At 31.2% G+C, this 14,136-nt stretch overlaps 1 protein-coding gene across 3 annotated transcripts in view; it reads left to right on the top strand.

Moving 5' to 3' along the window:
- LOC106643049 (DAZ-associated protein 2) overlaps positions 1-13,374 on the top strand; it is a 210,361-nt gene extending 196,987 nt beyond the window's left edge. For 2 of the 3 annotated variants that reach the window (XM_089597601.1, XM_089597599.1), the window contains exon 5: positions 12,044-13,374. In XM_089597601.1, the coding sequence (XP_089453727.1) occupies positions 12,044-12,226 (183 nt within the window). In that variant the 3' untranslated portion in view covers positions 12,227-13,374. The remainder of the gene's footprint in view (positions 1-12,043) is intronic. The other variant, XM_089597600.1, reaches the window with a different exon arrangement.
- The last annotated feature ends 762 nt before the right edge of the window (positions 13,375-14,136 follow it).

Raw genomic sequence — 14,136 nt, 5'->3', positions numbered from 1 at the left:
TATGGACTGATAAAAATACACAAAAAAGACTTTCCTATCCGTATCATTGTCTCAACATTGAATTCACCCACATATAGTTTTTCTAAATTTCTTTCTGATTTTTTGATTAAGAATATTCCGCTGGCAAAATCACACATAAAAAATAGCTATGAATTAAAAAATAAATTAAAAGAAGTTATCATTCCACCTGGTTACACTCTTATTAGTCTAGATGTAGTTAGTCTATTCACTAATACTAGTGAAACCTTAATCACAAATGCAATAAAACATTTTTGGAAATTCTTGAATAATAAGATCAATGTTTCTTTAAATGAATTTTGCGCAGGAGTGTCATTGGTTTTGAATTCAACTTTTTTTCAATTTAACAAAAAATTTTACAAACAAGTTTTCGGCTCTCCAATGGGCAGTCCCTGTAGTCCAGTAATGTGTGATCTCGTAATGCGTTTACTTGAAATTTCATGTTTAGATAAGTTATGTTTTGATGTTCCATTGTACGTACGGTATGTGGATGATATCCTCATATGCGTGCCTACTAAATACATCTACTATACCAAAAACATTTTTAATAGCTATTGTCCTGAATTACAATTCACTGTTGAGACATGTAACAATAACAACAGCATCAGTTTCTTAGATTTGGAGATTATTATTCAAAAAAATAACACAGTACTAACTAATTGGTACCAAAAACCCACACACTCAGGCCGATACTTGAATTTTCTTTCCCACCATCCAATACAACATAAAATAGGTATCATTTACACACTAGTAGACTTTTCTATTAAATTAGCAGACACACAATTTCATAATTATAATTTAAAATTGATTAATAAATTTTTATTAGCTAACAACTATCCTCAAAGATTTATTGACAAATTTGTGAATAAAAGATTAAATACCTTGAAAAACATGAATATGATTGACAATAGCAACAGAAATAAAAATAATTATAAATTAATCTTATCATTACCGTATATTCCCCACTAGCATAGTCATATTAAATGTTATTGTAAGAAGCTTCACATTGGTCTTATATACAGTTTAAACAATAAATTAAAATCGATCTTTTCACTTGGAAAAGATGTAACTGAGCCACTCGATAAAAAAAATGTTGTTTACCACATACCATGTGCGAATTGCAACTGCTGTTATGTTGGTCAAACATCGAGAGCTGTAAAGTTAAGAATGACAGAACACAAAAGAGACATCGAGAAAAAAAAAGAATACATCGGTACTATCACAACATAGCATTGAATTTACACATAATTTTAATTTTGATAATATTAAAATTTTAGACATAGAACAAAATTACAAAAAGCGCCTTTTTTCCGAAATGCTAAATATACATTACTTTAATAATAATATTAACAGACAACAAGATACAGAAAAATTGAAAGATTGTTATAGGTCTCTCGTTATGTCAATTAAGAAAGGTGACTAACTTTATATACATGATTCGAGGACCCCTTTCATTCATAGTATTAAGAAAACATGAACTGTTTATGTGCGTCTCAAGGAACTGCTTGCGATTCTTATTCGATTGTATTACGTGCTTGTACTATGTCATTTGTGTATGTGCAGGGTATAAAAGCAACTTAGCTTGAAACTCTGACTACATTACGATTTTACATCCCTTTCGTAAGAGTCAGAGGTATGTTATACATGTAACTTAATTTGCGTTTATTATATTTTACTTAAATTTGTATTGCAAAGAATTTTATTACTCATAGATTTTTGTACCTGATGAGGGCCGGGACGTTGTCGAAACGGCCGAAACGTCGTTTTGTTTTTTAATAAATTCAAAATTTGACAGTACCACCATTGGACGTTGTTTTTAATTGAAAAAAAATATTGATACTGAGAATGATAAAAGAATATTTTGTAAACATAAATTTCATGAAAGGTTTTTACAACTTAATCATCAATAATCAATGTCGAATTTTTCAAGAAATAATGAAGTTAAAAAAAAAATTTTTTTTCATCGATGGTCCTGGTGGATCTGGAAAAACTTTTCTATACAAAAGATTAATTTATTATTTCATATCACTTGAAAAAAAATTCTTACAATGGCTTGTACAGGTATTGCTTCTATTCTGCTTCCAAAGGGAATGACAACTTACAGAACTTTCAGACTTCCTTTGGAATTAAGCACTATAGAAAGTGCATTCTTCCAGTTTGAGCCAGATAAACAAAAATTACGTAATGTAAAAGTAATTAGTTGGGATAAAGCTTTTATGGTACCGAAAAAATCGTTAGAAATCGCTGATAGGACTTAAAAAGATTTATCTAGTGGTAATAAACCTTTTGGAAATAAAATAACAATTTTAGGTGGAGACTTTAATCAAATTCTCCCAGTAGTAAAAAACGGAAGCGAAATTACTATTGTTTAAGAAACCATAAAATTTTCCAATTTTTGGCCTTCATTTAATATTTTTTATTTAAAAAATAATATACGTTCAATTGATAAAAAATTTTCTTCATTGCTACTGGATATAGAAGAAGGCAAAAATAAAACTTTTATAATTCCTCAGAAATTGAAAACAAATGATATATGTTCTTAAATTTTTAATAATAATGATGATTCTTTTATAAGTAAAGCTATATTAACATCTCACAATGAATACACTTATTTTTTGAACAAAAAAATTTTAAATAATATGCTAGGAATATTAGTAACGTACTATAGTATTGATAAAGCAACTCACAAAGGAGTAGATAAATTAGACGATAATATTTATACTAATTTCTCTACAGAATGTTTAAATAGTAGTAAAAAAGGTCTTTTTTCACACGAATTAGATTTAAAAATCAACGCTATTGTTATGTTAATACGAAACTTAAACATATCTGAAGAACTTTGCAATGGTACAAGATTATGAATTACAAAATTATTTAAATTCTACATCGAAGTTGGAATAATCTCAGGTAAAAAAAGGAAATAAAGTCTTTAGTCTAAGTAAGTATGACACTTAATAAAAATAATTCTTCTTCACTACCATTTATATTGTACAGAAAACGATTTCCATTTATCTTAACTCTTCCTATGGCTATCAATAAATCTTAAGGTCAAAGTTTTGATGCCTTAGGGTTATACTTTAGAAAACTATTATTTTTTAATAGGCAATTATATGTTGCACTGTCTAGATCTTAAGACCAAAAAAAAATTTGTATCCCAATTGAATCAGAAAACAAATTTGAAATTAAAAATATTGTTTGGAATAAAATTTTAAAGTAACAAAAAAACTATTCTATAGTTCATTACTATTTTTATACTTTCTTGCAAATTTTATCTTTCATCAAAAAAGCAAATTTTAGTACCGTCTAGTATTCAGATTTATGTAATCATAAATAATCCGTTTTTTGTAATATGTTTTCAGATACACCATCATGGATGCAAAATTTTATCAGTGTGATAAATGTTACTTAAAATTTTCAAATCAAGAGTGTCTATTATCGCACGAAATAATTCACAAAAAAAAAATTTTTGTATGTGATCTGTGTGGCATTATAATATTAAACAAGAAAAACTATTTGCGTTACACAAAGGAATGCCAAAACATTGAAAAAATTTTAAGAGTATTAAATGCGAAAAAAGTTTAAAAAGAAATCATCACTTACAGAGACATTTGAAAAGTCATGACAAAAACATTTAATAAAATATTTGTCAAAATTGTGGAAAAGGTTATGTAAGAGCAGAGCACCTAAAAAGACGCTTTAGAGTATGTAATCAAAATAAACATCGTAAATAAGATAATTGTAACAAAATTTTTTGTTATGGTCAAATAAAATTATACGTGGAAATTAGACCACTTGTAACAGTTAATATGTAAGGCTTTACGAATATATTTACATTATATATGGCGAAGCTGGGGGAGAGCTGGGGGGAGTCAGGAGGGGAGCTGGGGGGGAAGTGGGGGGAGGAAGTGGGGGAGCTAGCAAAAAAGTAGGATTGATCGAAAAATACAATAAAATGAAAGAATAACCACCTAATTTGGTGGGTGCTGAGGGGGCGGTGGGGGGAGCGGGGGGGGGGGTAGAAAAACCTTGCTCTAACTCTTACGCCTACATAATATAGGAAGATATATATATATATATATATATAGCAGACCGACACGGTGGTGCAGCGGTATAGAGTTGCAGTCTCGCCGATTTGGAAGGTTAAGCAGAGTTGGCCGCGGTTGGTAGTTGGATAGGTGACTGCTTGACTATTATTCCGTCCGCTTGCGCTAGTGATTTTTTAGATCCATTGACTGTATCTTTATCGTTACGACAAACTGAGCAAGAGGTGGGCTAAAGTTCAGGCCCAATGTCTATAGACAATATAGATATTTGTCAGGTCCGTAGGCAAAAGACACTAGCTGTTCCGGGATGGATTTTTCTCGAGTGTTTTTCGTACTCACAGGACTGATTATCGTGGCAAATGTGGAACGGAATCCCCTTACAAGTAAGATAAGTAAAAAACTAAGAGAAAAAAGTAGTTGTTCCTCCTACATAAGTAAACATCTCCAAGTACGTATAAGTTTCAGATTTTTGGTGGTTACGGTAATAACACACTTTTTCAGAATTAAGATAATTTGAATGTCTTTTAGAATTTTATTCAAGTGTATAACGCTACTTTTTTACTTCGTCTCTATTTTTGGCTTATTTTAAATTTTTTTCTGTGAAACTGTATTTTTAATTATCTTATCAGTTAAACGTTTCACTTTTTTTACTTTTAATATTATTTCTTCATTAACTGCGAAATTTTTTAATTTTACAAAACTTTGTACATTTTTTCTCAAAACCGGGGTCATTCTGAATCTCTAAATCCGTAACTTACGTAAAAAAATATATCTGTTTGAATAATTAAAAGTAAAATTCATTTTTTGGGGTTAAGATGATAACAAATCATCTTAAAAAGTGGATTTCTACACTAAATAATTATGTAAAAATTTTTTCCTCGCATTTACAACTTGTATTTACCATCTCTTTCGATTTTTCACCGCTTAAAATATGTACATACACCTTGATGACAAGGTAATGACCAGTTTCATTATTTTTTCATGTGCACGAAAAAAAAGACTCGCAAAAAAAGTTTTTCAATTATTCAAACCACCTTGTAGGTTCATAAACATAGTCCATACACATAAAGGTGCATAATAGGCTAGACAGTAGGGAGTTTTGAGAGTATTTTTCGGGCACAGGCGAGATTATTATTGAAATCACTTTGTTTTAGGGTGCAGTTGAACCCCCTAAGTTTGTGCCAAAATTGTTGGTGTGCTTCATTTTATAATTAACAATTAGTGACGAAGAAAGTGTTTTTTTCTCCATTTCCTTTAATATCTCCGTTCCTCTTAACTTTTAGTATAGCATATGCAATAAAAAAGTTGTTCCTTATAAAATTTTCTAAAAAATTAGCACTAATAGAGGTCGCTACATGCCATTGGTAACCTGCAAATAGCCTCAAAAGTTCAAAAAACACCTTTTTTTCACTAATTTTTTAATAAAAAATGACTGCACGTAGACGACTGAAAATTCTCTCAAATGATGTCTGTATTGATCCAAACATGCATAAATTTTTTTAGCGTTATTGGTCAATTACTCTTAGAGTTATTAACGATCAATTTTTTTTTATTTCCTTAATTGCAAATTACACCATTTTTTTTTTACAAACAGTTTTAACTGATCGGACCAAGCCAAAAAAATCATAAAACCTTTCAACTTTAGTATCCCGTTGGAATTTTTGAAAAAAGTTAATTCTAACCGATTTTATCACGATTTCTTTAGAGGTGATAGTTTTAGACACACGTATAAAACTATGTAACTTTAATAATAATCAATATTGGTTATTATCGATAACACAGCTGTAAAGCTGGTATTTTTTTATAAATTTAAAAAAAAAAGGTTGCCCTAGCACGAACGGGAGCCGAGATATATTTTTTTTTTTTTTAAATTCCTGACGGCGTAATATACGTCGCACGGCGTACAGGTTTATAGACGTTGCTGTTCAATACTTTTACTTTCAATAAAAAAATACCCCAGGCATTCATTCCATGTAACAGTATAAACAAACAATCGTCAAAGTTGAGCGTGCGAAAGCTGAGCGCGCCAGACCGTCTGTGGCGGCGGAGTGGGGGGGAGAGACCAGCTGCCACTACTGAACTGCATTCGAGCGCTTCAAATCGTGCGCGCTTGCAAAACCGGCAATATATCGGCTTCTACATTACTCACAAAAATTCTTTTGTAATGGATTTGTGGTAGCTCGACGAGACGAGTATGAATATCGTGTTTATTTATTTTCAATTATTTAAATAATGCCTCTACTGTACATACTAACGGCAAGCATTTTACGAACCTGAAGTAGGAAGTAAGTACGCTGGGCAAAATATCATATAAATAATTGTACGTGAAGTAAAAAAATATTTATTTCATTGCAGTAATACAAAATAAATAAAAAAGTACATAGTATATATAAACTATTCAAATCTAGGTTTTCCCCATGTCACAACGCATTCATCTGGTTCCCACAAACATTCGAAAGTATGTAATGTACAACTAAATAAATTTAAATACAATTGTTTTAAAAAATGCTCTTTGAAAAATACATTTAAATTAGAACACTTACCGCCAACGGAATCAGCTGCAGCTCAACATAGCTATAGAGTATATTTTTAAATTCAACAATGGCTAGATAATCAATTGAATCCTCTATCATGGGGCAGGAAAAATTCTGATAACGGGCTCCAGCCAATACTTTGCAATTCTAAACTTGTACCGGACAATATATTACAAAAAATTCGGTGTACTTGCGCTGTAGATTGTAAAAAAACATGTGGATGTTTTAAGCAAGGCATACGATGTTCTGAATTTTGTGTAAATTGTTATGGACAAAATTGTTCCAATAGCGAGCAACGCACAGTTTCTTATGTCGATGACAATGATGATATTGAAATTGAAAAGGAACAAGGCTCAGAAATACCTGATGATGTACAGTATGAAAGTGACAACTCCGACATCGAAGACGAAAGGGAACCAGATAAATGCGTTGTGACATTAAAAAAACCTAAATTTGAATAGTTTATATATACTATGTACTTTTTTATTTCTTTTGTATTACTGCAATGAAATAAATATTTTTTTACTTCACGTACAATTATTTATATGATATTTTGCCCAGCGTACTTACTTCCTACTTCAGGTTCGTAAAATGCTTGCCGTTAGTATGTACAGTAGAGGCATTATTTAAGAAATTGAAAATAAATAAACACGATATTCATACTCGTCTCGTCGAGCTACCACAAATCCATTACAAAAGAATTTTTGTGAGTAATGTAGAAGCCGATATATTGCCGGTTTTGCAAGCGCGCACGATTTGAAGCGCTCGAATGCAGTTCAGTAGCGGCAGCTGGTCTCTCCCCCCACTCCGCCGCCACAGACGGTCTGGCGCGCTCAGCTTTCGTACGCTCAACTTTGACGATTGTTTGTTTATACTGTTACATGGAATAAATGCCTGGGGTATTTTTTTATTGAAAGTAAAAGTATTGAACAGCAACGTCTATAAACCTGTACGCCGTGCGACGTATATTACGCCGTCAGGAATTTTTATAAAAAAAAAATATATCTTGGCTCCCGTGCGTGCTAGGGCAACCTTTTTTTTTTAAATTTATAAAAAAATACCAGCTTTACAGCTGTGTTATCGATAATAACCAATATTGATTATTATTAAAGTTACATAGTTTTATACGTGTGTCTAAAACTATCACCTCTAAAGAAATCGTGATAAAATCGGTTAGAATTAACTTTTTTCAAAAATTCCAACGGGATACTAAAGTTGAAAGGTTTTATGATTTTTTTGGCTTGGTCCGATCAGTTAAAACTGTTTGTAAAAAAAAAATGGTGTAATTTGCAATTAAGGAAATAAAAAAAAATTGATCGTTAATAACTCTAAGAGTAATTGACCAATAACGCTAAAAAAATTTATGCATGTTTGGATCAATACAGACATCATTTAAGAGAATTTTCAGTCGTCTACGTGCAGTCATTTTTTATTAAAAAATTAGTGAAAAAAAAGTGTTTTTTGAACTTTTGAGGCTATTTGCAGGTTACCAATGGCATGTAGCGACCTCTATTAGTGCTAATTTTTTAGAAAATTTTATAAGGAACAACTTTTTTATTGCATATGCTATACTAAAAGTTAAGAGGAACGGAGATATTAAAGGAAATGGAGAAAAAAACACTTTCTTCGTCACTAATTGTTAATTATAAAATGAAGCACACCAACAATTTTGGCGCAAACTTAGGGGGTTCAACTGCACCCTAAAACGAAGCGATTTCAATAATAATTTCGCCTGTGCCCGAAAAATACACTTTTTAATGTTTTTACCTCCTCGACGTCTAGCCTATAAGGTCAGTGGCGACTTCACTGAAGTCAAAAAAAGCGATTGTACAGCAAGAATGTGTGCAAAAAGTTTGAAATTAACAAAATAGAGAGACACAATTCGAGAGACAATATGAACGACGGAAAACTTTGTAAGAATCTTTTTCTCATACAATTAAGTAGATAGTGTCACAATGTATAATCAATGCTTGTTCTGAAATATATTATGTGTTCCGAAACAGACAAGTGAAAATAAATGTAGCAACGCTGCATGAGGCCAAACCCTCTGTATATCTATACGTATAAGTATAGATACGTTCGGAGGTTACATTTTACGTCAATATTGAGTTGGTGGTGAAATCTCCGTTGCAACATCTTCCTGGATCTTTAAATACACAGTTTTAATTTGTTGTAACTAAACAACGGTGAAGCTACGCGTTCTTGAAATATGATATTTAAAACATACTATTTCACATTATAATTCAATTTCAGCAAAGTCTGAAATTGTTTTTAATCGCAATCAGTAAAACACTCTTTTTCTGATAAGACTACGTGTTAAATATAGATGATTTATTTGTCGAAAACGGTGAAGCTAAGGTTTTTGAAGTTTTAATATGTTATTCTACAGATAATTATAAGCTTTCGCAAATTTTTTCAAGGCGTTCCTAAATTTTTTTATTTGGTGACACTACCCTCTTAAGTAAGTATTTGACGTAACTTAAAGACATTTCGATATAAAAAATTAAAAGAATCAAAATTTTTTTAACGAAGGTAGACAATATGACATTTTTACGGGAGACAGATTACGGTAATAACATTTCAACTTCATATACTTCGTTCAAGCTTGCAAATCATACCTGATTCGAGATTTTTGAAACAACATCCGGGTGTTGAATCACCGGCGTACAACTGACGATACAATAACACCTCTAAAGAGAACAATTATTCCGGTCACGCCCAGCGGCGGTCGTGGCTGAGCGGTCAGCGTAAAGTTTTGCTAATTCTTAGTTGACAGGTTCAAGCTCCTGCTGTGCCTTTTTGGCGGAGCATTTCACTACAGTATTTCAGACTCTTTAACCCATTTATTTAATAAATCGGAATTACTTGCTCCCTATCTACACGAGAATCCCCGAAGCTTGATCCAATATAAACACATCTGACAACGTACATGAAAAATTAAAGCTAAGCCCACTGTTGTTTCTTTTTCAATATTTTATAAAAGTAATGTTTCATTGTACATGGCACAAATCATCGGTTCTTACGTGTGCTGAAAACTAACAATCTGTTGTTACCTTCAACAGACAAAGTTTCATCACAATCAGCTTTTTCATTAGATAAATTGACGATAAATTTTCCTTTCTATCGGTAAATTATTACTTTTGTTTTGTACATGAAAAAATATTATGACTCGTATGACAGTTATTGTAATACAAAATTGCAACTTCGAAATAAAAAAATTGGATCATGTGCGCTGTTGCCACGTTTTTATGCTTCAATTACTCGATTTATTTACTCAGTAAACACATTTTACATTACATAATAAAAATGTAAGCATAATTTAAAAAGGTTTTTAACAATATAGATACTCTAACTAGTACTTTATGCAAAAGATAATAATTTATTCGTATTTAAATTTTTTTTTCATAAGATGGCATCCTACATTTTCTCTATGTTACAGTACAGGTCCTTAATCCCCGTTTTCACTGCAAAATTATCCTCCTGACCATCCTTACGGTAATCTATAAAAAAAAACTAGATAATTGAGCCCTCATAGCTTTAACTGATGCTATAATACTTTTTATTAGGATATTTTTGAAAATAATAGTGAAACAAGATATTTGAGGCTACTTTTACAATTAATCTTAAACAAAATGAACAGAGAGCTGGACAGTCAGCAGCACTTTTAATAATAAGTTAACCCTATATCGACGGGTTATTTTAGCATATGTTAAATGACAAAAAAATTATTTGTTAACAAATAAAATATCGATGATAGAGGTAACTGCTTCAAACAGAAAGATACAGGGCAACGTCCTAAATTCTATAAACCAATGTACTTTATTCTCACACATTTCACTGGAGTTATTGATAAGTTTTATGTGTACAAAGGGGTAACATTATCAAAAACATAGTCTGCTCCGAAATTTCGCTCATATGCAAATGTATGTGCATATGAAGCCAGAAATCAACGAGTATATATATACAAGAAAGAGTGTGGTTTATAGAAGATACCTTATCAGGTACTAACTGGTGCCAATTTCATGGCCCGTAACACGTCTACGTTGACCCTAGCTAGGCACCCTGTGGTTAAGTCCCCACTCTGTAGGCAGCCTATTTGAAATTTTCGATCGGGAACATTTCATATCAGGCACTTTTTTACTCCAGACTGTTACAATAAAAAGTGTCACAGTTGTATGAACTGTACTTTTCATATGGGAAAAATAACTTTGTCTCCAAAATAATTGTCAATAGTGATATTATCATACAATTTTGCAACTTATTTTACTTTTTTTCGCAGTTCGGGCCAAAGATTTGGTCAATCAAAATGAATCCGCAACGACACACCTTATATTTTTACATGATATAATAGTATTTAAGACTACCATTCTTGCCGATACCCTAATCAACCAAAATCATCAGTCAATCGCAGCGACGGAACAAAGAGCTAGCAATAGTTTTTACCATTCGTTTTTAAGTATGGAGAAATACGAAAAGAATAAAAAATTAGATGTTAGTTTGAAATAGAATTAACCTTATAAAACTTTCTGAACTTCCAAAAAACTTTGAAAGTTAATGTAGAGATTTAATAATTAACTTGTAAATAAAAATTACGTGTTTTCAATTGTTATTATTATTCTTTAAATAAAAGAATTTTATTGTATTATTCGTTTTCTTGTGCACAATGTTTTTAGCCGAATGACTCCCAAGCATAATGATGATTGGAAGAAAACTCAATGTGGATGTCATCTTTTTCCAACACTGTGGTTAGCTAATTATGTTTTTCGATAAGAACACACGTTTAGTTGTTCCCTTCACTATGATGCCAACCAACTATACACAACAAATAAAGAGACTTTTTTTACGTAGGGAAATTTAAATTTTTGAAAAATCCTTGCAAATATTTTACCTGTTTTAACTAATTACACAACAAGTGAGGATTACGGTAATGCTTAAATTATATAACAATTAAACTATTAAAATAAAATGTTTATGTGGAGATGAGAAACTCCTGTGGTGTCACATGAATAAATGGTCAAATATCTGAAGGAAGCCTTGTGCTTGATCTCCAATATAGCCAATCGAATAGTTTTTGAACCTTATAGTTATATAAAAAAGTTTATATTTGATCTTATTCTACAAATGTATGACTAGAAATATATAGTATATCAAATAATTTTTTGTACGTAGAAACATTTTTAAAGAAGCTGCAAGGTTTGACAATCGCTTCAGCAACTTTATATTTAATTCCTTCTGATGTACAAAAATTTTACCATGTTGTCTCAATTAACTGTTTATAAACTTTTTTACCGTATGAAGAAATATTGAAAAGCCTTACTTTCATGAATGTAAATTAAATAAATATTTTGAAAATGATTCAGAAACTGAAACTTCTATGTAGATATTCTTATCATAGAAAACGTTCCTTAGTTAAGATGGAGACGTTAATTTATTATTTTGTTTCTAAAGCAGAATGGATTCGACAGCACAAGATTTGATGGGATATCACAACCAGTTCTTCCTCCACCTCCACCTGGGGTAGCTGCTAATGCTGCACAGTTGGCTGCCATGGCGAACCATAGCGTCGCATTATCACAAAAGAAGGGATCGTTCTTAGGGAGTGGAACAGAAGGTGGCTACACATTTTGGTAAAAAAAACAGCATCACAAAATCAAAAAAATCAGGCACGTGAAGCAATGAAGTTGTGATTTAAAGTGTGTAAATGAAATAAAATATGGGGGTAAGGAATAAAGAATCAGAGACAGTGTTGTTTAGATCGGTGCAGGCACAAAAAAAACTTGACGATCTCTAAAACTAAATTTTAAACCGCAAAGTATTGTGTCCTTGTAAAGAGCCGATTTTCAATGAAAATAAAAAAATAGAAAATGCATGTGTATATCAAAAAGTTAAATATAACTCGGTGCAAGAATCACCTTTCGAGTGATCATAACAAGGTCGTGAAATGTAACTTCAATTCCTTCTCACAAACATTCGCACATGTATACGGCGTATATGTACGGCATGCGTATGTACTCACAAAAACCTAAAGAAGCGAGTTTATTGTATCTTTTTGAGTTTTCAGCCGTGCCTTCTTTTTTTTCGTTTTAGACTAAAAGAAACGTACGGTCTTGTTTATGGGTGATTGTTGGTTTGTGCGTTAATTGATTTTCGACCATTTCTTCTGCCAAAAAATGTTGTCTATTTTATAAAAAAAACATACAATAAAATAAAAAAATTAAAATACAAATAAATACATGAATTAAGTGACTACTAAGTAATATAAATCAAGTATAATTAAGCTATTGCAAGAGAAGTTATATTAACAGCCAAAGACAATATTTGTATTTGTCCACATTAGAAAAAAATTGTGAAAAGTACAGGACATTTGTATACTTAGTTTTATTTATTCTTTCATTGGAGTAACAGTTCCAATTAATATTTAAATTATTTAATACTACTCAATGAAGCTGTATTTTAATCGTACAAACAGATCAGCGTCGTACAGTACAACCATTAATTTGTAAGAAAGTAGAAGCTTTTTTTACATAGTACTTCGTGTATTAACTATTTTTGCTTATTTGAATTAAATCTTGCAATCACTATTACCTGTGCTGATTTTATTTCAGGATTCCTAACTGTCAATGTAACCGGAATTTTTAAAGTGTAATTGAAGTATAATACGAGTACCTTATAGTACTAGATTGTTTTTCAGTTACAAACATATAAAGAGTTACAGTAGTAGCCCTAACGAAGATTACAGTAAAAATTCTGGAAAAATAGAAAAAACTGTTTACTTTGTAACAAAAAGGGACTTATTTTTTGGATCCTATAAATTCGATGTCCCAGTACGCGCTCACTTAAGCAGATGAAACGTCCCAATAATCGGTCACTTTTTTATTTTATAGGCCTTCACTATATTTTCAATTGGGTATAAGCGTTAATTTGTATTAATAAATTAATTGCTTAGTGTCTGAATAACTACCTAAATTAGCTTTAAAATTCATATTAGAAAAATCAGCGAAATGGCCGACTATTGAGACATGACTGAGTACTGGAACATCGACCTTATAGAAAATTAATTCTACGTGCTTGAGTGTGAAGAAGGAACGGTTTTTAGAAAAATCTGGATAGTTTTTACATGTGCCTGAAAATTGTTATTTTCTCAAAGACTAAGCAATCGACTAAGGAGTAACACTTTTTTTATACGACAGCCTTCGAGATTTTTTGTAATATTTTTATTCAGGTCAGATAAGTTAACAGAAAAAATAGTATTTTATTAGTTATAAGCAAATCAAATATCACATTTAGTCCATCAAATAGATTATCATAAAATATTTTACATGCATTTTTTCTTTTTTCATACAAAAAAAAATTCCTCAGATGAAGCCCATCAAAGTTGATAAGTGGATGGACAGTTGAGTTAAAAAGTTACACTGTGAAACAAATATAATAAAAATTACTGTGCAAGAATGGTGATCTGGTGTCATTCTGCCGTCTAGGGACTTTTCACTTTGGCCAACCTAATTTTTACCATTCTGGACGGTAATTTCTATCGTACAAAC

The sequence above is a fragment of the Copidosoma floridanum genome, unplaced genomic scaffold, assembly GCF_036245765.1.
Source record: "Copidosoma floridanum isolate Cflo_tuat_1 unplaced genomic scaffold, Cflo_Japanese_pri ptg000034l, whole genome shotgun sequence".
Taxonomy (NCBI): Eukaryota; Metazoa; Arthropoda; class Insecta; order Hymenoptera; family Encyrtidae; genus Copidosoma; species Copidosoma floridanum.
The sequence above is the reverse complement of the archived record's forward strand: the minus strand, read 5'-3'. Positions and strand labels throughout refer to the sequence as shown.